Raw genomic sequence first — 23250 nt, forward strand, 5'->3', positions numbered from 1 at the left:
TTCTTTGTCTGAGTGTGTGTTCGCATGTTCTTTGTCTGAGTGTGTGTTCGCCTGTTCTTCGTCTGAGTGTGTGCTCACCTGTTCTTTGTCTGAGTGTGTGTTCGCCTGTTCTTTGTCTGAGTGTGTGTTCACCTGTTCTTTGTCTGAGTGTGTGCTCACCTGTTCTTTATCTGAGTGTGTGTTCACCTGTTCTTTGTCTGAGTGTGTGTTCACTGGTTCTTTTTCTGAGTGTGTGCTCACCTGTTCTTTGTCTGAGTGTGTGTTCGCCTGTTCTTCGTCTGAGTGTGTGCTCACCTGTTCTTTGTCTGAGTGTGTGTTCGCCTGTTCTTTGTCTGAGTGTGTGTTCACCTGTTCTTTGTCTGAGTGTGTGTTCACCTGTTATTTGTCTGAGTGTGTGTTCACCTGTTCTTTGTCTGAGTGTGTGTTTGCCTGTTATTTGTCTGAGTGTGTGTTCACCTATTCTTTGTCTGAGTGTGTGTTCGCATGTTCTTTGTCTGAGTGTGTGTTCGCATGTTCTTTGTCTGAGTGTGTGTTCGTCTGTTCTTTGTCTGAGTGTGTGTTCGTCTGTTTTTTGTCTGAGTGTGTGTTCGCATGTTCTTTGTCTGAGTGTGTGTTCGACTGTTTTTTGTCTGAGTGTGTGTTCGCCTGTTTTTTGTGTGTGCTCACCTGTTCTTTGTCTGAGTGTGTGCTCACCTGTTCTTTATCTGAGTGTGTGTTCACCTGTTCTTTGTCTGAGTGTGTGTTCGCATGTTCTTTGTCTGAGTGTGTGTTCGCATGTTCTTTGTCTGAGTGTGTGTTCGACTCTTTTTTGTCTGAGTGTGTGTTCGCCTGTTTTTTGTGTGTGCTCACCTGTTCTTTGTCTGAGTGTGTGCTCACCTGTTCTTTATCTGAGTGTGTGTTCACCTGTTCTTTGTCTGAGTGTGTGTTCGCATGTTCTTTGTCTGAGTGTGTGTTCGCATGTTCTTTGTCTGAGTGTGTGTTCGACTCTTTTTTGTCTGAGTGTGTGTTCGCCTGTTTTTTGTGTGTGCTCACCTGTTCTTTGTCTGAGTGTGTGCTCACCTGTTCTTTATCTGAGTGTGTGTTCACCTGTTCTTTGTCTGAGTGTGTGTTCACTGGTTCTTTTTCTGAGTGTGTGCTCACCTGTTCTTTGTCTGAGTGTGTGTTCGCCTGTTCTTCGTCTGAGTGTGTGTTCACCTGTTCTTTGTCTGAGTGTGTGTTCACCTGTTATTTGTCTGAGTGTGTGTTCACCTGTTCTTTGTCTGAGTGTGTGTTCACCTGTTCTTTGTCTGAGTGTGTGTTTGCCTGTTCTTTGTGTGAGTGTGTGTTCACCTGTTATTTGTCTGAGTGTGTGTTCGCATGTTCTTTGTCTGAGTGTGTGTTCACCTGTTCTTTGTCTGAGTGTGTGTTCGTCTGTTTTTTGTCTGAGTGTGTGTTCACCTGTTCTTTGTCTGAGTGTGTGCTCACCTGTTCTTTGTCTGAGTGTGTGTTCGCATGTTCTTTGTCTGAGTGTGTGTTCGACTGTTTTTTGTCTGAGTGTGTGTTTGCCTGTTTTTTGTGTGTGCTCACCTGTTCTTTGTCTGAGTGTGTGCTCACCTGTTCTTTATCTGAGTGTGTGTTCACCTATTCTTTGTCTGAGTGTGTGTTCACTGGTTCTTTTTCTGAGTGTGTGCTCACCTGTTCTTTGTCTGAGTGTGTGTTCGCCTGTTCTTTGTCTGAGTGTGTGTTCACCTGTTCTTTGTCTGAGTGTGTGTTCACCTGTTATTTGTCTGAGTGTGTGTTCACCTGTTCTTTGTCTGAGTGTGTGTTCACCTGTTCTTTGTCTGAGTGTGTGTTCACCTGTTCTTTGGCTGAGTGTGTGCTCACCTATTCTTTATCTGAGTTAGTGTTCGCATGTTCTTTGTCTGAGTGTGTGTTCGCCTGTTCTTTGTCTGAGTGTGTGTTCACCTGTTCTTTGTCTGAGTGTGTGCTCACCTGTTCTTTGTCTGAGTGTGTGTTCGCATGTTCTTTGTCTGAGTGTGTGTTAGCCTGTTTTTTGTGAGTGCTCACCTGTTCTTTGTCTGAGTGTGTGCTCACCTGTTCTTTATCTGAGTGTGTGTTCACCTGTTCTTTGTCTGAGTGTGTGTTCACTGGTTCTTTTTCTGAGTGTGTGCTCACCTGTTCTTTGTCTGAGTGTGTGTTCGCCTGTTCTTTGTCTGAGTGTGTGTTCGACTGTTTTTTGTCTGAGTGTGTGTTCGCCTGTTTTTTGTGTGTGCTCACCTGTTCTTTTTGTCTGAGTGTGTGCTCACCTGTTCTTTATCTGAGTGTGTGTTTGCCTGTTCTTTTTGTGAGTGTGTGTTCACCTGTTATTTGTCTGAGTGTGTGTTCACCTGTTCTTTGTCCGAGTGTGTGTTCACCTGTTCTTTGGCTGAGTGTGTGCTCACCTATTCTTTGTCTGAGTGTGTGTTCGCATGTTCTTTGTCTGAATGTGTGTTCGCATATTCTTTGTCTGAGTGTGTGTTCGCATGTTCTTTGTCTGAGTGTGTGTTCACCTGTTATTTGTCTGAGTGTGTGTTCACCTGTTCTTTGTCTGAGTGTGTGTTTGCCTGTTCTTTGTGTGAGTGTGTGTTCACCTGTTATTTGTCTGAGTGTGTGTTCACCTGTTCTTTGTCTGAGTGTGTGTTCACCTGTTCTTTGTCTGAGTGTGTGTTCACCTGTTCTTTGGCTGAGTGTGTGCTCACCTATTCTTTGTCTGAGTGTGTGTTCGCATGTTCTTTGTCTGAGTGTGTGTTCGCATGTTCTTTGTCTGAGTGTGTGTTCACCTGTTCTTTGTCTGAGTGTGTGTTCGTCTGTTTTTTGTCTGAGTGTGTATTCACCTGTTCTTTGTCTGAGTGTGTGTTCACTGGTTCTTTTTCTGAGTGTGTGCTCACCTGTTCTTTGTCTGAGTGTGTGTTCGCCTGTTCTTTTTCTGAGTGTGTGTTCACCTGTTATTTGTCTGAGTGTGTGTTCACCTGTTCTTTGTCTGAGTGTGTGTTCACCTGTTCTTTGTCTGAGTGTGTGTTCACCTGTTCTTTTGCTGAGTGTGTGCTCACCTATTCTTTGTCTGAGTGTGTGTTCGCATGTTCTTTGTCTGAGTGTGTGTTCGCCTGTTCTTTGTCTGAGTGTGTGTTCACCTGTTCTTTGTCTGAGTGTGTGCTCACCTGTTCTTTGTCTGAGTGTGTGTTCGCATGTTCTTTGTCTGAGTGTGTGTTCGACTGTTTTTTTGTCTGAGTGTGTGTTCGCCTGTTTTTTGTGTGTGCTCACCTGTTCTTTGTCTGAGTGTGTGCTCACCTGTTCTTTATCTGAGTGTGTGTTCACCTGTTCTTTGTCTGAGTGTGTTCGCATGTTCTTTGTCTGAGTGTGTGTTCACCTGTTCTTTGTCTGAGTGTGTGCTCACCTGTTCTTTGTCTGAGTGTGTGTTCGCATGTTCTTTGTCTGAGTGTGTGTTCGACTGTTTTTTGTCTGAGTGTGTGTTCGCCTGTTTTTTGTGTGTGCTCACCTGTTCTTTGTCTGAGTGTGTGCTCACCTGTTCTTTATCTGAGTGTGTGTTCACCTGTTCTTTGTCTGAGTGTGTGTTCACTGGTTCTTTTTCTGAGTGTGTGCTCACCTGTTCTTTGTCTGAGTGTGTGTTCGCCTGTTCTTTGTCTGAGTGTGTGTTCACCTGTTCTTTGTCTGAGTGTGTGTTCACCTGTTATTTGTCTGAGTGTGTGTTCACCTGTTCTTTGTCTGAGTGTGTGTTTGCCTGTTCTTTGTGTGAGTGTGTGTTCACCTGTTATTTGTCTGAGTGTGTGTTCACCTGTTCTTTGTCTGAGTGTGTGTTCACCTGTTCTTTGTCTGAGTGTGTGTTCACCTGTTCTTTGGCTGAGTGTGTGCTCACCTATTCTTTGTCTGAGTGTGTGTTCGCATGTTCTTTGTCTGAGTGTGTGTTCGCATGTTCTTTGTCTGAGTGTGTGTTCGTCTGTTCTTTGTCTGAGTGTGTGTTCGTCTGTTTTTTGTCTGAGTGTGTGTTCGCATGTTCTTTGTCTGAGTGTGTGTTCGACTGTTTTTTGTCTGAGTGTGTGTTCGCCTGTTTTTTGTGTGTGCTCACCTGTTCTTTGTCTGAGTGTGTGCTCACCTGTTCTTTATATGAGTGTGTGTTCACCTGTTCTTTGTCTGAGTGTGTGTTCGCATGTTCTTTGTCTGAGTGTGTGTTCGCATGTTCTTTGTCTGAGTGTGTGTTCGACTGTTTTTTGTCTGAGTGTGTGTTCGCCTGTTTTTTGTGTGTGCTCACCTGTTCTTTGTCTGAGTGTGTGCTCACCTGTTCTTTATCTGAGTGTGTGTTCACCTGTTCTTTGTCTGAGTGTGTGTTCACTGGTTCTTTTTCTGAGTGTGTGCTCACCTGTTCTTTGTCTGAGTGTGTGTTCGCCTGTTCTTCGTCTGAGTGTGTGCTCACCTGTTCTTTGTCTGAGTGTGTGTTCGCCTGTTCTTTGTCTGAGTGTGTGTTCACCTGTTCTTTGTCTGAGTGTGTGTTCACCTGTTATTTGTCTGAGTGTGTGTTCACCTGTTCTTTGTCTGAGTGTGTGTTTGCCTGTTCTTTGTGTGAGTGTGTGTTCACCTGTTATTTGTCTGAGTGTGTGTTCACATGTTCTTTGTCTGAGTGTGTGTTCACCTGTTCTTTGTCTGAGTGTGTGTTCACCTGTTCTTTGGCTGAGTGTGTGCTCACCTATTCTTTGTCTGAGTGTGTGTTCGCATGTTCTTTGTCTGAGTGTGTGTTCGCATGTTCTTTGTCTGAGTGTGTGCTCGTCTGTTCTTTGTCTGAGTGTGTGTTCGCATGTTCTTTGTCTGAGTGTGTGTTCGACTGTTTTTTGTCTGAGTGTGTGTTCGCCTGTTTTTTGTGTGTGCTCACCTGTTCTTTGTCTGAGTGTGTGCTCACCTGTTCTTTATCTGAGTGTGTGTTCACCTGTTCTTTGTCTGAGTGTGTGTTCGCATGTTCTTTGTCTGAGTGTGTGTTCGCATGTTCTTTGTCTGAGTGTGTGTTCGCATGTTCTTTGTCTGAGTGTGTGTTCGACTGTTTTTTGTCTGAGTGTGTGTTCGCCTGTTTTTTGTCTGAGTGTGTGTTCGACTGTTTTTTGTCTGAGTGTGTGTTTGCCTGTTTTTTGTGTGTGCTCACCTGTTCTTTGTCTGAGTGTGTGCTCACCTGTTCTTTATCTGAGTGTGTGTTCGTCTGTTCTTTGTCTGAGTGTGTGTTCGCATGTTCTTCGTCTGGGTGTGTGTTCGACTGTTTTTTGTCTGAGTGTGTGTTCACCTGTTTTTTGTGTGTGCTCACCTGTTCTTTGTCTGAGTGTGTGCTCACCTGTTCTTTATCTGAGTGTGTGTTCACCTGTTCTTTGTCTGAGTGTGTGTTCGCATGTTCTTTGTCTGAGTGTGTGTTCGCATGTTCTTTGTCTGAGTGTGTGTTCGACTCTTTTTTGTCTGAGTGTGTGTTCGCCTGTTTTTTGTGTGTGCTCACCTGTTCTTTGTCTGAGTGTGTGCTCACCTGTTCTTTATCTGAGTGTGTGTTCACCTGTTCTTTGTCTGAGTGTGTGTTCACTGGTTCTTTTTCTGAGTGTGTGCTCACCTGTTCTTTGTCTGAGTGTGTGTTCGCCTGTTCTTCGTCTGAGTGTGTGTTCACCTGTTCTTTGTCTGAGTGTGTGTTCACCTGTTATTTGTCTGAGTGTGTGTTCACCTGTTCTTTGTCTGAGTGTGTGTTCACCTGTTCTTTGGCTGAGTGTGTGCTCACCTATTCTTTGTCTGAGTGTGTGTTCGCATGTTCTTTGTCTGAGTGTGTGTTCGCCTCTTCTTTGTCTGAGTGTGTGTTCACCTGTTATTTGTGTGAGTGTGTGTTCACCTGTTATTTGTCTGAGTGTGTGTTCACCTGTTCTTTGTCTGAGTGTGTGTTCACCTGTTCTTTGTCTGAGTGTGTGTTCACCTGTTCTTTGGCTGAGTGTGTGCTCACCTATTCTTTGTCTGAGTGTGTGTTCGCATGTTCTTTGTCTGAGTGTGTGTTCGCATGTTCTTTGTCTGAGTGTGTGTTCACCTGTTCTTTGTCTGAGTGTGTGTTCGTCTGTTTTTTGTCTGAGTGTGTGTTCGCATGTTCTTTGTCTGAGTGTGTGTTCGACTGTTTTTGTCTGAGAGTGTGTTAGCCTGTTTTTTGTGTGTGCTCACCTGTTCTTTATCTGAGTGTGTGTTTGCCTGTTCTTTGTGTGAGTGTGTGTTCACCTGTTATTTGTCTGAGTGTGTGTTCACCTGTTCTTTGTCTGAGTGTGTGTTCACCTGTTCTTTGTCTGAGTGTGTGTTCACCTGTTCTTTGGCTGAGTGTGAGCTCACCTATTCTTTGTCTGAATGTGTGTTCACATGTTCTTTGTCTGAGTGTGTGTTCGCATGTTCTTTGTCTGAGTGTGTGTTTGCATGTTCTTTGTCTGAGTGTGTGTTCACCTGTTATTTGTCTGAGTGTGTGTTCACCTGTTCTTTGTCTGAGTGTCTGTTTGCCTGTTCTTTGTGTGAGTGTGTGTTCGCATGTTCTTTGTCTGAGTGTGTGTTCGCATGTTCTTTGTCTGAGTGTGTGTTCGCATGTTCTTTGTCTGAGTGTGTGTTCACCTGTTATTTGTCTGAGTGTGTGTTCACCTGTTATTTGTCTGAGTGTGTGTTCACCTGTTATTTGTCTGAGTGTGTGTTCACCTGTTCTTTGTCTGAGTGTGTGTTCACCTGTTCTTTGTCTGAGTGTGTGTTCACCTGTTCTTTGGCTGAGTGTGAGCTCACCTATTCTTTGTCTGAGTGTGTGTTCGCATGTTCTTTGTCTGAGTGTGTGTTCGCATGTTCTTTGTCTGAGTGTGTGTTCGCATGTTCTTTGTCTGAGTGTGTGTTCACCTGTTATTTGTCTGAGTGTGTGTTCACCTGTTCTTTGTCTGAGTGTGTGTTTGCCTGTTCTTTGTGTGAGTGTGTGTTCACCTGTTATTTGTCTGAGTGTGTGTTCGCATGTTCTTTGTCTGAGTGTGTGTTCACCTGTTCTTTGTCTGAGTGTGTGTTCGTCTGTTTTTTGTCTGAGTGTGTGTTCACCTGTTCTTTGTCTGAGTGTGTGTTCACCTGTTCTTTGTCTGAGTGTGTGTTCACCTGTTCTTTGGCTGAGTGTGTGCTCACCTATTCTTTATCTGAGTTAGTGTTCGCATGTTCTTTGTCTGAGTGTGTGTTCGCCTGTTCTTTGTCTGAGTGTGTGTTCACCTGTTCTTTGTCTGAGTGTGTGCTCACCTGTTCTTTGTCTGAGTGTGTGTTCGCATGTTCTTTGTCTGAGTGTGTGTTCGCCTGTTCTTCGTCTGAGTGTGTGCTCACCTGTGCTTTGTCTGAGTGTGTGTTCGCCTGTTCTTTGTCTGAGTGTGTGTTCACCTGTTCTTTGTCTGAGTGTGTGCTCACCTGTTCTTTATCTGAGTGTGTGTTCACCTGTTCTTTGTCTGAGTGTGTGTTCACTGGTTCTTTTTCTGAGTGTGTGCTCACCTGTTCTTTGTCTGAGTGTGTGTTCGCCTGTTCTTCGTCTGAGTGTGTGCTCACCTGTTCTTTGTCTGAGTGTGTGTTCGCCTGTTCTTTGTCTGAGTGTGTGTTCGCCTGTTCTTTGTCTGAGTGTGTGTTCACCTGTTATTTGTCTGAGTGTGAGTTCACCTGTTCTTTGTCTGAGTGTGTGTTTGCCTGTTCTTTGTGTGAGTGTGTGTTCACCTGTTATTTGTCTGAGTGTGTGTTCACCTGTTCTTTGTCTGAGTGTGTGTTCACCTGTTCTTTGTCTGAGTGTGTGTTCACCTGTTCTTTGGCTGAGTGTGTGCTACCTATTCTTTGTCTGAGTGTGTGTTCGCATGTTCTTTGTCTGAGTGTGTGTTCGCATGTTCTTTGTCTGAGTGTGTGTTCGTCTGTTCTTTGTCTGAGTGTGTGTTCGTCTGTTTTTTGTCTGAGTGTGTGTTCGCATGTTCTTTGTCTGAGTGTGTGTTCGACTGTTTCTTGTCTGAGTGTGTGTTCGCCTGTTTTTTGTGTGTGCTCACCTGTTCTTTGTCTGAGTGTGTGCTCACCTGTTCTTTATCTGAGTGTGTGTTCACCTGTTCTTTGTCTGAGTGTGTGTTCGCATGTTCTTTGTCTGAGTGTGTGTTCGCATGTTTTTTGTCTGAGTGTGTGTTCGACTCTTTTTTGTCTGAGTGTGTGTTCGCCTGTTTTTTGTGTGTGCTCACCTGTTCTTTGTCTGAGTGTGTGCTCACCTGTTCTTTATCTGAGTGTGTGTTCACCTGTTCTTTGTCTGAGTGTGTGTTCACTGGTTCTTTTTCTGAGTGTGTGCTCACCTGTTCTTTGTCTGAGTGTGTGTTCACCTGTTCTTTGTCTGAGTGTGTGTTCACCTGTTCTTTGGCTGAGTGTGTGCTCACCTATTCTTTGTCTGAGTGTGTGTTCGCATGTTCTTTGTCTGAGTGTTTGTTCGCCTGTTCTTTGTCTGAGTGTGTGTTCACCTGTTATTTGTGTGAGTGTGTGTTCACCTGTTATTTGTCTGAGTGTGTGTTCACCTGTTCTTTGTCTGAGTGTGTGTTCACCTGTTCTTTGTCTGAGTGTGTGTTCACCTGTTCTTTGGCTGAGTGTGTGCTCACCTATTCTTTGTCTGAGTGTGTGTTCGCATGTTCTTTGTCTGAGTGTGTGTTCGCATGTTCTTTGTCTGAGTGTGTGTTCACCTGTTCTTTGTCTGAGTGTGTGTTCGTCTGTTTTTTGTCTGAGTGTGTGTTCGCATGTTCTTTGTCTGAGTGTGTGTTCGACTGTTTTTGTCTGAGTGTGTGTTCGCCTGTTTTTTGTGTGTGCTCACCTGTTCTTTGTCTGAGTGTGTGCTCACCTTTTCTTTATCTGAGTGTGTGTTTGCCTGTTCTTTGTCTGAGTGTGTGTTCACCTGTTCTTTGGCTGAGTGTGAGCTCACCTATTCTTTGTCTGAGTGTGTGTTCACATGTTCTTTGTCTGAGTGTGTGTTCGCATGTTCTTTGTCTGAGTGTGTGTTCGCATGTTCTTTGTCTGAGTGTGTGTTCACCTGTTATTTGTCTGAGTGTGTGTTCACCTGTTATTTGTCTGAGTGTGTGTTCACCTGTTATTTGTCTGAGTGTGTGTTCACCTGTTCTTTGTCTGAGTGTGTGTTCACCTGTTCTTTGTCTGAGTGTGTGTTCACCTGTTCTTTGGCTGAGTGTGAGCTCACCTATTCTTTGTCTGAGTGTGTGTTCGCATGTTCTTTGTCTGAGTGTGTGTTCGCATGTTCTTTGTCTGAGTGTGTGTTCGCATGTTCTTTGTCTGAGTGTGTGTTCACCTGTTATTTGTCTGAGTGTGTGTTCACCTGTTCTTTGTCTGAGTGTGTGTTTGCCTGTTCTTTGTGTGAGTGTGTGTTCACCTGTTATTTGTCTGAGTGTGTGTTCGCATGTTCTTTGTCTGAGTGTGTGTTCACCTGTTCTTTGTCTGAGTGTGTGTTCGTCTGTTTTTTGTCTGAGTGTGTGTTCACCTGTTCTTTGTCTGAGTGTGTGCTCACCTGTTCTTTGTCTGAGTGTGTGTTCGCATGTTCTTTGTCTGAGTGTGTGTTCGACTGTTTTTTGTCTGAGTGTGTGTTCGCCTGTTTTTTGTGTGTGCTCACCTGTTCTTTGTCTGAGTGTGTGCTCACCTGTTCTTTATCTGAGTGTGTGTTCACCTGTTCTTTGTCTGAGTGTGTGTTCACTGGTTCTTTTTCTGAGTGTGTGCTCACATGTTCTTTGTCTGAGTGTGTGTTCGCCTGTTCTTTGTCTGAGTGTGTGTTCACCTTTCTTTGTCTGAGTGTGTGTTCACCTGTTATTTGTCTGTTCGTCTGTTCTTTGTCTGTTCACCTGTTCTTTGTCTGAGTGAAATTCATCCTACTATTGTAGTAATTAAATATTCACTTAGTTTTCACCAAAGCTTGCTCTATTTTGCTGTAGATCATTTAACCGTAACGCTGCCTAAGAAGTTTGTCTGAAATCAGATCCGTGAGGAACCTTCGTGTGCAGCCATTGTGTTTTCTTTCGCTCATGTTTTGCCAGTTCGTTGTAATTGAGGAGCTGTTTACACAACACCGTTTTCAACCAAAAACGTAAAACTTTTTATGCGTTTTGGCCATTCATTTACACAACAATGCCGTTTTGGGTGCCTGAAAAACGCAAAGTTTTGAAAATGGTTTTCAAAGTTTCAAGCTTTTGAAAACATTTTCCATGTAAACAACAAAAACGTGAATCTGTGAAGATGATGACGGCATGCACATGTGTAATACATGTTCAGTCTATAGTGTTTCATCGCCATCTATTGGCCTGGAAGCAGATTATAGCGTTTTTAGTTGTTTTCGCAGATCCGTGTGAATGGGGATTGTTTTGACAATGGTGTCGTCTTTACACGGAAAACTCAAAGGAAAAACTTCTCAGTTTTAAGCGTATTGTTTTTGTGTAAACGTGCCCTGAGTGTTTTGTGCTACCTGTTACTAATTGCCCATTGTTCTAGTTGTGGAAAGGGCTGTAGTACTCGAGTCCGGTCTTGGGCTCGAGTCCGGACTCGAGAACGTTTTTCTATGGTCACGGACTTGTCTCGGACACGCTGGTATTCAGACTCGGACTTGTCTAGGTCTCGCCCACTGGTCTTGCCAAATATGGCTTTTGGTCTCAACCCGAGTCCAGGTGTCTTCATTATGTTCCCAGTAAGCACACATAAAAGCCGTTTATTTGCACGCCGTTTATTTGCTCTGGTGTGAGCCGTGATTGCGCCACAACCAGCCAGTTGTCGAGATAATTCAGAACGCGCACTCCCTGGAGTCTCAGGGGAGAAAGCGCCGCGTCAATGCACTTCGTAAATGTACGGGGTGCTAGGGACAGACCGAGCAGCAGAACTGTGTATTGATAAGCCTGCCCCTCGAAGGCGAATCTCAAGAATGGCCTGTGATGGGGGGGCTATCTGGATGTGAAAGTGTGCGTCTTTCATATCCACAGTGAAACATTGCTATTATGAGGTATCACCATATGTCATCATTCTGTTTTCTTTAGATTAGAATATTATATGATATCAAGGGGAATGTCTATACTTACAAATCCTGGGTGTTGTGACACTGTTTTTGCTTTTATATCAACAAATAATAACCCAAAATGATTGTCTTGATAATGTCATGCATAAGAATTTTTTTTCCTGTCCTGGACTCGGTCTTGACTTGGACTCAGACCTTTTTGGACTCGGTCTTGACTTGGACTCAAACCTCTTTGGACTTGGTCTTGACTTGGACTCGACTAGTCCTGGTCTTGGACTCGACAAAAGTGGTCGTGACTACAGCCCTAGTTGTGGATTTCATCATGTGTTGTTCCTGTTGTGTGGGTCAAGACAAGTCAACCATCCTGTCATGTTACAATAGGATCTGTCATCGTAACGTCATGGCTGTATAATAGATTTTCACACGATTTACACATATGTTATCTGAACATTTGCAGCACCTGAGTAAAATATTATTGATGGATGGTATTTAATAGCTTGATTTGATTTTTTCCATATGTCCATTGATGTTTAGGAGCAGACAGATGATGCGATTTATACTGAAATTACTGCGTACAGTTAAAAACAAGGAAAAAAGAACAAGGTGAGCAAACACTTCCTTGATGTTGTTCAGCTTCACTCAACATGATAGTTTGTATTTTCTTCTTCTATGCAGTTATTCTTGATTTGTGTGATGATATGCAGTTCTTCACGAATTGTGCTCAAACAACACGCTGTAATAATTGTGGGTTAAAACAACTGTGATGTTCATTCAGGTTCGCTGTGATGATAAAGTGACGTATGCTTCCATCAGAGGAGCAAAAGCTGGATCTCAGGAGAACTGCAGTCAACTTTATGCCTCTGTGAACAAGAACAAATCAGTCAAATCAAATCAATAATTATACAAACCCCACATGAGCAGAGGAATATCAATCTAGTATACCTGAATCCTAATGGTTTCATTTTTTGTTAATACATAATGCATGATGTTTTAATGTCTTTTACATGTTAACAAACAAATTGTAATGAATTATTGTCTTTTGTTTTCTTTGTGTTCTGGCTTTGAGTTCTAGCGCTTTCAAAACTGTTTTAATAACCTTTGGTCTAGTTTTAATTTAGCAATGTGGAGCTAGTGTGACTACCGGTACATATTTTCAGTAGTATTTTCAGAGCGATGAACTCACTGTTGAGGTTTGGAAACATGTTATTTCTGAGTGTGAGAGCTCAGTTAGTTTAACCACACATGTTTTTAGAGAAACACGTGTGGTTAAAGAAGAAAGAAAGAAGAGGAAATGACATCTTAACCCACACAGAACTGATCATCTCTGAACCCAGTTTGAACTGAACCTGGTAAAACAAATACAACTTATTTAATTGATAAATAGGCAAGGCAAGTTTATTTATATAGCACATTTCATACACATTGGTAATTCAAAGTGCTTTACATAGAAGAAATTAAAATAATCAAAAGAAATCAGAGTAATTAAAACAGTTTTGAATAAAAATTAATAAATAAATAAATAAAATAAAATACAGTACAAACAGTCAGACGAACAGTGGCACAGTGCTCATTCAGTAAATGCCAACCCATTCTCACTCCCAAGGCGTCAACAACTGAAGCATGGTCACTCTGTGACGCATTAGGAACTCCATTGCTTTCAATGGGAAACCTGTGGCGTCAATAACAGACGCGAATTTTATCAGTAGGTAATAGCGTTGAAGAAGTCTCATTCCGAACACATCGCGATGTTTGGCATCAGGTCACGTGTGCCAGATATTGGTATATAGCAAGCGTGCCGCACAAGCCCTGAAAAGTGAAGCCAAAGCGTCTCGATCGCCCCCCAGTGACCGGTCCTAGTATAGCTCATAAACCCCGCCCCCCCGTGTTATTCAATGGGACGTGAGACTAACTAAACAATTAAATTACACTTCACATCTTTTTTCCAAAGATAGTTTCTGTCATTTACTGTAGTTTTCATCACGCTAATGTAATTTCAATTGTTTGTTTTTAAAATAAGTTTGTTTTTAGTTAGTTATTTGATGCTATAAAAACGGTGCTGTGGCGTACATTATTGACAGCTGTGATTGACAGGTTCTCTGAGCAAAGTAGTCACTGAAGCAACAAAGGACTTTTTTTCGGGATCTTTGGAGGACTGAGGAGATTGGAGCTTTAAATTTAATATCTAAATTTCTTTAATTAATTATTTCACACAGACATAATGGTTTGTTCTGCAGCAGAGGCGCATGCTTAGGCTACGCTTGATTCAGCGAGAGTGAGGGCGGGACCAGAGCTGGACGTTGATTTTGTAATAGTATGAAGTATGCAGACTCGGAGCCTGCAGTTACAGTCCCCCACCCAGAGTCCCGCATTCTCAGACCCCTCTTTTTTCGAGACAGCGCCTCCTATCAAATTGGATCGGATAAACATGTGAAGAACTTAAGCCAAAACGTGAGTATCGTCAATTTTATTTAGCAAATCATACTCATTCGATTTCTTTTTTAATCAAACCACTTTATAGCTCATCGATACACCCACATATGAATAGTCCATTTAATATTTGTAAAGATAGTTTGTAACAAAATTTGAGCCATCATTGTATGTGCTTTCGCCTTTTTCCCCCGAAAATATTTTGATAGCTAACGTTAGCCTTTAACCTATGACTTTTTGCAGACAAGCCATTGTACAAATTTTATTACAATTAGTTTACATTAAAGTAGACCAATTAAATACATTAAGTGTGTTAATATCAAATAATGTCATCATTAATTATTTAATCAGATTTACCGTTTGACCTTTTTTTAATTACCGGACCTTTTCTCCTAAAACTATAAATTGAATTAATTAATGCCGGAGTAATTATTTTACTTTATATAATTTATGTAGACTACTTAAATTAGTTCTTATAAAACGTAGGCTAAGTATTAAAATGAATCAATAGGCCTATTAATTTAACTGTGATATGAAGTTGTTGCCAGCCATTTACAACTCATTACAATTGCCAATACAATAGTAATCAAATGTACTATGCCTTCACTATATATTAACCAGTCTATGGTATTAACATGTGAGCTAGAACGTGTCATTTGGCCTTTTGTTTGGGTTCCTTGTTTTAATTTGTATTGACTGAAATTTGACTATACGGGCGTGGGGTGGTCTTAAAATGTATCTCTTTTTTTTAAAGATGGATATAACAATTCCAAAAATATTATTTATTATTACACAATATTTTTGACAATGGCATGTATCTTTTATTTAAGTGAAGTCAAGGAATTTGATAGAGGGAATGCAAAAAGAATGAAAAAAGAAGGAACATTCGCCTACCAGAAAGTTATTATTTTACCTTATGCATTTACATTACATTTTACATTTATTCATTTAGCAGACGCTTTTATCCAAGGCGACTTATAAATGAGGAGTTTTTTTAATGCAACTGAAGACGAGAAGTAAAATCACTAACACAATTCTTTCTTCCTTTTTGCTTTGCTTTGTCCTGTTTACAGCAAGGTGATGTTTAGGTGATCGTTAAATAAAGTACAGAATTGTTTATTATTGGTCTTTTGTCTATTCTTATTTGAGTTTTGCTTCGCATTCAAAATATCAAAAAACAGGTTCTGTAATGTTAGCATGGTATAATGTTAATTAGACAATTATAGGTTGAACTGAAAGAAAAATTGGAATTTGAATTTAAAAACAAACAAACATTGTAGCAATATAATATCACATAATATTTTTCAGAAGATAGTTCAATCTGTAATTGTATCCCTTCCATCAGTAATTTTCTTTCAATTACACCCACGCTCAAAACATAACTACTGGGTAATTTGTTAGTCAGAGAACACAATGAGTTTTTTTGGCACATGCATTAAGCAGGGAACGCAAATATTTATTTGGATAACTTTAAATAAAATGAGACCGTAATATTGCATAATATTGTTTTCAATGGCATTTGGATAAGGGTGTTATACGATCTTCCGAAACAGCAGGAGGCGCTGTCTCAAAAAACGAGGGGTCTGAGAATGCGGGACTCTGGGTCGGGGACTGTAACTGCAGGCTCAGAGTCTGCAGCTTCATAATATTGTGATTTTACGGCTTTACTTCCTGCTCACTACCGCGCATGTCTGGTCCCGAAATCGCAACTGCGCAGACTCAAGTCCCAAGATGTCAGCGCCATATCGGGACAATGGCGGCTTCACTTCTCGCCAATGGAAGAGAACGAAGGGGCGTCGTCCATCTTTTTTTAAAGTCTATGGTAAGTAGTCGTAAATACGCTGTCCAAATAATGTTTGTTATAATGTCTTTTCTGTTTGTCGATATTAATCAGATTAGCTCTCTCATGTTCAGTCACTGCATTATATCTGTCATTTCCACGGAGGCTTTGTGTTTAATTGGTTTCTAATTCAAAACACATTAAACACTGTCTGTCACATGACGTGCTATAGGCCTAGACCTTCAATCAGAATTCTCCCTTGTATATCCTCCATCTGTTGTCATCACAGGCTTTCCGCTTCATCCTCGTCGCCAATAATGTAGTATCTTCACTATTAATCACTACATGAAAGACTACTACATGAATAGAGTTTAAGTTATTATTTTACTTTCTGTTTGCAACAGTTACAGCCACAGACATAAACACTACATGCATCCCATAGACATAATAAATACATAGACGCCCTACACTGAGAAAAACAATAAGTAGAATTTACTCAATTTTTATAAGGCAAGTTTTTGCACTGATATTTTTCAAGTAAATTTCACATTTATGGAAATTAAGTAAATCTACATAACTAAGCCGAGTAAAATTAACAAAGTGAAAAAGTAAATATAACTTGGCCTGTTAAATTATATTGAGTCATTTTTACTTACAAATCTGATGTAATTAATATAATTAAGTAAAACCATTTGATATTTTAAATACAATTTACTTGTTTTATGCAGTGCTAGTAAATTATTTTAAATTAAATGTTACTCTTATAATGTGACAAAATAATACAGTGACAATGTGCAGTTTAGAGTAATTTATTAAGAAATAAGCATCTACAGAAAAGATCACTTTGGGCACACAATTCAGCTTGTTCGGTCTCTCGCTTTGTCCCTCTCAACCGGTTTACAGCAATGAAGGCACAAAGGACTGAATGCATTTGAGAAATATCCTGAAATTAAGAAAAGAGAAAAAATAAACAATAATCAGTAAACAGCAAATACTTTTAAATTAAAAGTTAATCAATTTGCATTCACATTATTCATTTTACTCATGCCAAATCATATCAAAAACATAAAAAACATCCTGCACGACCTTACTCTCCTAGCCATTTCTTCACATTAATGCACACATCATACAGATACATTTATTTATCATGGCTACGAATTAGGAATTTGAGAGTAACTTATGCCTAAGTTACTAATTTCTCACTTGTCTTGATTTAAATAAGGCAACTAATTATTGTTATTTACAACGTGGTCACCATTTAGTAAAAGCAGGGATCATTTAATATAGTATGCACGATTTAGTAAATGAATGAGGGAATGAATTATATTGTGCACGATGAGGGAACGAAAACCTGGTCACTTTTATGGTGTATTCACACCGAACGCGAATAGAGAGTCAAATACGCGTCTATCGCGTCTAGTTAGACGGTTGAACATTCGCTCGAGTTCAAATTTTTCAACCTGCGCGGAAGACGTTCGCGGCAAACGCGTCGCCCAATTCGCGATGCCCGGCGCGAATGATGCGTCTATTCGCGTCTTTGCATTGACTTTATGTAATCTACTCACGCAAATAATTAAATTCGCGTTCGGTGTGAACACACCGTTAGGCCTATTGTTAATTCGTAGCCACGATATTTGTCATCTATAAAGAAAATTGCACACAAAATAACAAATATTAAACGAAAAGATCATGATTTAAGTAACATATACATGGTTTTTAGGCGTAATTTACTTGTGTAAAACATACATTTTTAAAACTGAAGAAAAAATAGGCCTATGCTAACGCGTCAAAAGCAAACGTTAACGAAGCTAACTTGTTAAGAACATTAAACTTTTCAAATGTATAGAATTAAGTGATGAAAACACAATGGTTGATCGTAGTTATATTTACTGAATAAATTACATCTAAAAATCCGTAATATACTGCAGTTTTTAACTGTTGCTTACCTGAGAGAAGATGGAGTGCAGATTGGAAATCCAAATCCCTCAATGATCGCGGGTTTTCTTCGTTCCGCGCATGCGCAGATTCCTTTATTCAATGACGTAAATTTTACATAATACGAATGAGTTGTATGAGAATGAGATGTTACCTGTTGAAAGCAGCTCTTATCACTTTAATAATAGTTTGTAATGAGGTCAGTGCGGTGCGGCTCATCACTTGACTAGCATGCCTGCTCCGCAATTAGCGCGAAAGCCCACGATATGTAATAAATTGTCAAAATATCGATGTAATTGGAATCAATAAGGTTTGATGATGATGTTTTAGAGCTATGAATTATCTTCAACTTACATATTTGGTCATTTAACTCCCCTGTGATGTCTCTTAACTGAGTTGTGTGTTACATTTGGCTGAGTGAATTTCGTATTAGTAACTACGTTAGATTCTCAACTGAGAATTTTGTTTTGTGTACTATTACTATTACACTATACTAACTGCATTATTATATCACCAATTTCATGTTGTTATTTGGATTAAGGGTAAATATGAAAAATATATTATGTGTGACGTTACATCCTGTAAATCTTATTCTGCTTGTAAAGAATACGAGTGATATTACTGTATATTTATATTAATGTTTTCCATAGGCCATCATAACTGGCTGTCCTCCGGGATATCTCCTTACAGGAGGCTGAGCAGGTCTTCCTTTCTGATCCGGATTATCATTGCAGGTCAGAGTAGATTATTAATTATTTTTGCACAATGCCCAGTGCACCCTTTCGTTACTGATATTTCTGTTAACACAACAGTGACTGTTCTCTGATAACTGTTTCAGTGAAGTGGAAGATTTTAACCGACAAATTGACAAACAATTGAGGAAAGAAGGGAGACCGTTCAATTGGTGGGTGTTGCTCTTACATTTACACATTTGGAGTTTGGAATTTGGAATTAGACGTCAGTAACATGAATATTCTATTTGACTTTCTCTCTCTATAACTCCAACATTTCATAAGTGTTGAATCAGAAATATATATTTCGGTTGAACATGTTAAACAAATCTCTCTCTCTCTCTCTCTCTCTCTCTCTCTCTCTCTCTCTCTCTCTCTCTCTCTCTCTCTCTCTCACTCTCTCACTCTCTCTCTCTCTCTCTCTCTCTCTCTCGTTCGTACACCTTTTCCAAGGTCAAATTCAAGCACTTTCAAGGTCCATTTTAAAGCCTTTTCCAGCACCTTACACCACCGTAAATTACATATCAACACATAGTCAAAATTATGATTTAGTGTTTTTATCACATTAAAAGAGATACTGCTATAAACAGACAAAATTGTGTTTTGTAATAGCAGAAGGATCAGATATTTAAGCAAATCACACGTTTTATTTTTCAAAATGTATCACTAAGTAGAAAATGCCTATGAATAATACTTTTGATTATATTGATGTCCAAATATTGCTTCCCAGATAATATGATTTTCAGGCTGTAAAACTGAAGAAATTTCAAGGGCTGAAAATATGAAGACAGGATTTGAACAGAATATTTTACAGGCCTTGGTTTTGGGACACTGTAACGTTGAGGCAAGGACAAATAGTGAATCCAATATCAAGCACTTTTAATTAGAATAATACAAAAAGGTAATCCAGGGAAAACTCAGAACAGGAACCTCAGACAAAAACAAAAAGACAGCTAACAGCAAACATTACAACATCAAGAACTCACAAAGACTGAACTAGACACAGGGCTTAAATACACAGGCAAACAAGATAGCAAGGGGGCGTGGCTAATAAGAAACACCTGGGAACAATTGAGACACATGGCAAACAGGGAATCACATGACAGACAAGAACAAGGAACAAGACACAAAACCCAAACCGTGACAGACACATTATTGATATAGACAAGGTCTGAACAAAATCTGAGACAGTGCAACGACAACCTTACATTCAACATTCATGCAACATTCAATTTTAACCCAGAAGACTCTGACAGTGTACAGGCACCTGCCTGATAAATAGCCTATATTATTTAAAAAAAAAAATTATTTCATTGCCAAGACATATACATTTATCTACTGGAATAGAGCAGTGTAAATATTGCATGATAAGGCCATTGTCAACCTTACAGTCGGCTACTTGCATTACTCCAACTGACACGATTTCTGTTCAGCAATCAACGATTGTTGTTATATACTGAGCTAACATTTGCAGGTTTTAATTTGTGGGTAGTTGCTGTAACTTTATTCTCTACAACGGACAGTCCGGACTGCGGAGAGGATCATTGGTGCCCCACGGCCAAACCTCCAGGACCTGTACTCTTCCAGAGTGAGGAAGAGAGCAGGTAAAATCATCACAGACTCCACTCACCCTGGACACCTCCTGTTTGAACTGTTACCGTCAAGACGGCGACTCAGATCACTGGCCACTAGAACATCTCGGCACAGGAACAGTTTCTTCCCACAGGCCATTTCCCTTCTGAACAGTTAACATATCTCCCAAGGCATATGCCTGTAAGTGCAATACTCCCACTGTTTAGTGCAATATCTAAAAAATTCAGGTGATATTTATATTTATATATACTATTCAAAATACTGTAAATAGGTTCATAATCAGTAAATGTTTATTTTGACTAAACCCAACTGTGACCTTATATATTTTTGTTTTATAGTATTTTCATATTTGTTATAATTTTATTCTTATAATTTGTAGCCTATATGTTTCTTGTTGTATTTGTAATTGCATATGTGCACTGGAAACTTCAGTAGGCTACCAAGGAAAATTCCTCGTGTGTGGAAATGAACGTGCCATAACGGCAAGGGCGTAGGTTTAGGGGGGGACGCTAGGTACTTGTCCCATTCAATATTTTGAGATGACAAATTTGTCCCCACCAATATTTAGCAAGCTCCTTTGAACTGCTATTTTGATATTTGCGCTGCATTTGGATCTTTGCGCTGCTATTTGTATCGATTCCAACGGCCAGGACGACAGTACAAGATACGCCGTAATTTGATTGGCGGCGGGGTTTCTGACAGGCAGGCTACACGCGCGGGCCGGGACTACTTTATGTGCTTGCACTCAATGGCAGCGAGCGGATCGGGTGGTGTGTGCCTGTGTGTGTGTGCGCGCGTGGCGACGCCGACGGTAAGTTACCAGGGCTGTCTCTCTGCCTGCCATATTCAAAGGCCAGAGTAAAACATTTTAATATTCCGTTTTTTTGCCCCTTTTTGTACTTTGTAGATCAGCTATGTCACCCAAGAAGAAGAAAGGGGACATACGAAGCTTTTTTTCATAAAGCAGAGTGTAAGTAGGCAAAAATAACTAGTCATACAAATAACTAGCAGTTAGTAGTAGTGACTGACCAGGCTTTCAAATGCAGATTCTACTGTGGAAAATAGTATTAACTGGTGATCCTGGTTACCCAGGATATTGTTACAGTTAAACCTAGCTTCTGCAATCTTTCAAGGTTAGGAGCATTAATACGCTCTATGCACGAACGCTGCTGACGTATTTCCGGTAGGATCTCAGCCAGCGTCTTTACTTCCGCATAGCGCGAAGTGTATAGCGGCACAACTTTAATAAAATTCATTTTCTCAGAAACGGAGACAACGATTTTAGAAACTGATTCGCTAGTCGGATTTCGCACGATATGAGAGAATACTCACCCTCAAAGTTGTCGATGTAGGTCGAAATATATAATTTAAAGCCCTTCTCTTTCTTACTCTTATGTGTGACAGCTAACTGCCTCACAGTGTTGTTAACATCATTCACGTCAACCGCAGGAAGTTTTTGTAAACAGGTGGAGATAATGGCAAATTACACTCGCTAAGGCAAACCCGGCTTCTGACGCAGCACCGGATGTAACTGGGCGGGCTGAGACAAAACGCGGAAGCGATCGTGCATAGAGCCAATTAGGGGTGTGCAGCAAGGATAGACTCATAGAAGTCGCGCTATCATGATAGAATGCTAACTTACGTTAGCAAGTCACTGAATGTTAATTAGCCTACCTTAACTTAGAATCTTGCAGTCAACATAAACAGTGGATCATCTGAGACATTTTTCGTTTCTACATTCTGTTTAAGTAATGTATTTGTGAGTGTAGCCTACTTGCTAGACACATGTGCTGGAAAAATATGTTGGCAATGTTAAAAAGGCAAAAGTTAACACTGTTGGTTATTCAAATATAATGAATCATTATTTGATTAATAATATCCAAATAACAATATCTGGTAGGAGGGTTAAACTTGCTAGCCATAGGATAGACTACAAAATTAATTTACCATTTTGTATGCAGGAAAAGACAGCATCAAACCACAACAGATTTACATTTATTCATTTAGCAGACACTTTTTATCCAAAGCGACTTACAATTGAGAACAATAGAAGCTGTAAACCTAGGATAACAATATGCAAGTTTTATGACCCTTCCCAGTTTAATCTTATGAACTTTTTTTTTTTAAAGAATAGAATGGGGGGGGATGTCCCCACCAAACCTGAGACCAAACCTACGCCCATGCATAACGGACATGCAAAACTAACATTACATTATCACACAAGTGCTCTCACTCACTTATGGCCCTTTCAGACAGGACGCGGAATGCGTTGCACTATGAAACCCATTTATTTCAATGGCTTGCGCCGCACAAGGACGTTTTGTTACCGAGACGATATAAGCGGATAGCAGCATTAGCGAGCTCGAGCGCACGCCGCGGTCAAAGTTAAAAATAGTTCAACCAGAGAATGTCTAATATGGGAAGAAGGTTCACTCAGTAAGCTTCCGGGTTCTGAACCGTTTGCAGTTCCTCTCTGGTTCCATATGAGGGCGCTCACAGGATGAGTGCAGAATGAATGGAGGTCTATGGAGATATACCCCTAAAAATCCACTTTTCTCAGGATATAATTTTTTGTCTAGTAATTTGAATGTTGTATTCGAAAGGAGATGCAAAGAAATTACTCATTGCTGGGTGTTAGATTTTTTAGGGTCACTCATTTGCTTTAAAAAAGTCTTTTAAAATGTCAATGACGTCATACACATCGTTCCACCAGAGATACTGCTTTACGGCTTTAGGCTCTGCACTTTCTTTTCATCTACAACACCGCTGACACAGGTAAATACACACACTAGAAGAGTTTTTGTTTTTTTGTTTTAAAAGACCACTCATAAAAATACACACACACACATTCTGGTCCTGCTTCAGATGCCACGATGCCATCAAGCGGTATCTCTGGTCGTAATCAGTCCTTCACTGACCAATTAGCGTTCATTAGCAGAATGCTAGCATGTAATGGGCATCAACAACTCAACCTGTAAGAAATCGAAAGGACATAATTACTCGTTCATTCAACTTTCGACCTATAACCCATGTTGAATTTGCAAAATCTACAATCAAATCTGAGATTTCTCAATGGCAATCGGGTAAAAGAGACAAATTTAGCCGTCTAGCTCCATAGACTCCCATTCATTTTGCACTCAGGGCGGTCGCCCCCCAGTGAAACTCTGGTTGGAACTACAACCAAAATTCGGTACAATAGGGCTTAATAGGGAGTGGTCAGGCTTTCCGTATACGGGCTTTGGTTCAGCTTTTACCGCTGCGCTCTGTGACGATTACCTGCGTGGCCAATAAAAACGGGGCATCCAAACAAGCGCGGAAATCAAAATGAAAACTCCGCCTACTTTTGCTCTGGCCAGCGTAGCGCAAATCACTCTGTATCTGAAGGGCTACATTTTATTTCTTCATTTAATAAACAAACTGTTCAGTCAGATAGGTATTTGTTGTGAAAGAAATACAGTTACAATTTCAAGCATTTTATCCAAAATGTAAGCACTTTTCAAACATTTTTCAAGCATTTTCAAAGATTTCAAGCACCCGCACGAACCCTGTCTCTCTCTTTGTGTCTATGGCAAGCCGTTTTAGCTTAAATTGTACCCAGCCTTACTCGTCGTAATTGCATTTTTACTGGTAAGAATTCAATTAGAGAGCTCTCTAATTGAATTTTTACTAGTAAAAAAACTATTTAAAGATATGTATAATTGCAGAGCTCTGTAATTGAATTAAAGAGCTCTGCAATTGCATTCTTA

General features: G+C 40.4%; 1 protein-coding gene and 1 pseudogene across 2 annotated transcripts in view; one reads left to right on the top strand and one right to left on the bottom strand.

Moving 5' to 3' along the window:
* LOC143746111 (uncharacterized) overlaps positions 1-11925 on the top strand; it is a 61871-nt gene extending 49946 nt beyond the window's left edge. Inside the window, exons 6-7 of the mRNA XM_077237876.1 lie at positions 11573-11641; positions 11814-11925. Of these exons, the coding sequence (XP_077093991.1) occupies positions 11573-11620 (48 nt within the window). The 3' untranslated portion in view covers positions 11621-11641; positions 11814-11925. The remainder of the gene's footprint in view (positions 1-11572; positions 11642-11813) is intronic.
* Positions 11702-23250, bottom strand: part of LOC143746056 (uncharacterized) — a 129781-nt pseudogene continuing 118232 nt past the window's right edge. Inside the window, exon 6 of the transcript XR_013206425.1 lies at positions 11702-11898. The product of XR_013206425.1 is annotated as an uncharacterized LOC143746056 (transcript). The remainder of the gene's footprint in view (positions 11899-23250) is intronic.

Source organism: Siphateles boraxobius, unplaced genomic scaffold (genome assembly GCF_051911475.1).
Source record: "Siphateles boraxobius isolate OS27281-9 unplaced genomic scaffold, OSU_SipBor_1 21, whole genome shotgun sequence".
NCBI lineage: Eukaryota > Metazoa > Chordata > Actinopteri > Cypriniformes > Leuciscidae > Siphateles > Siphateles boraxobius.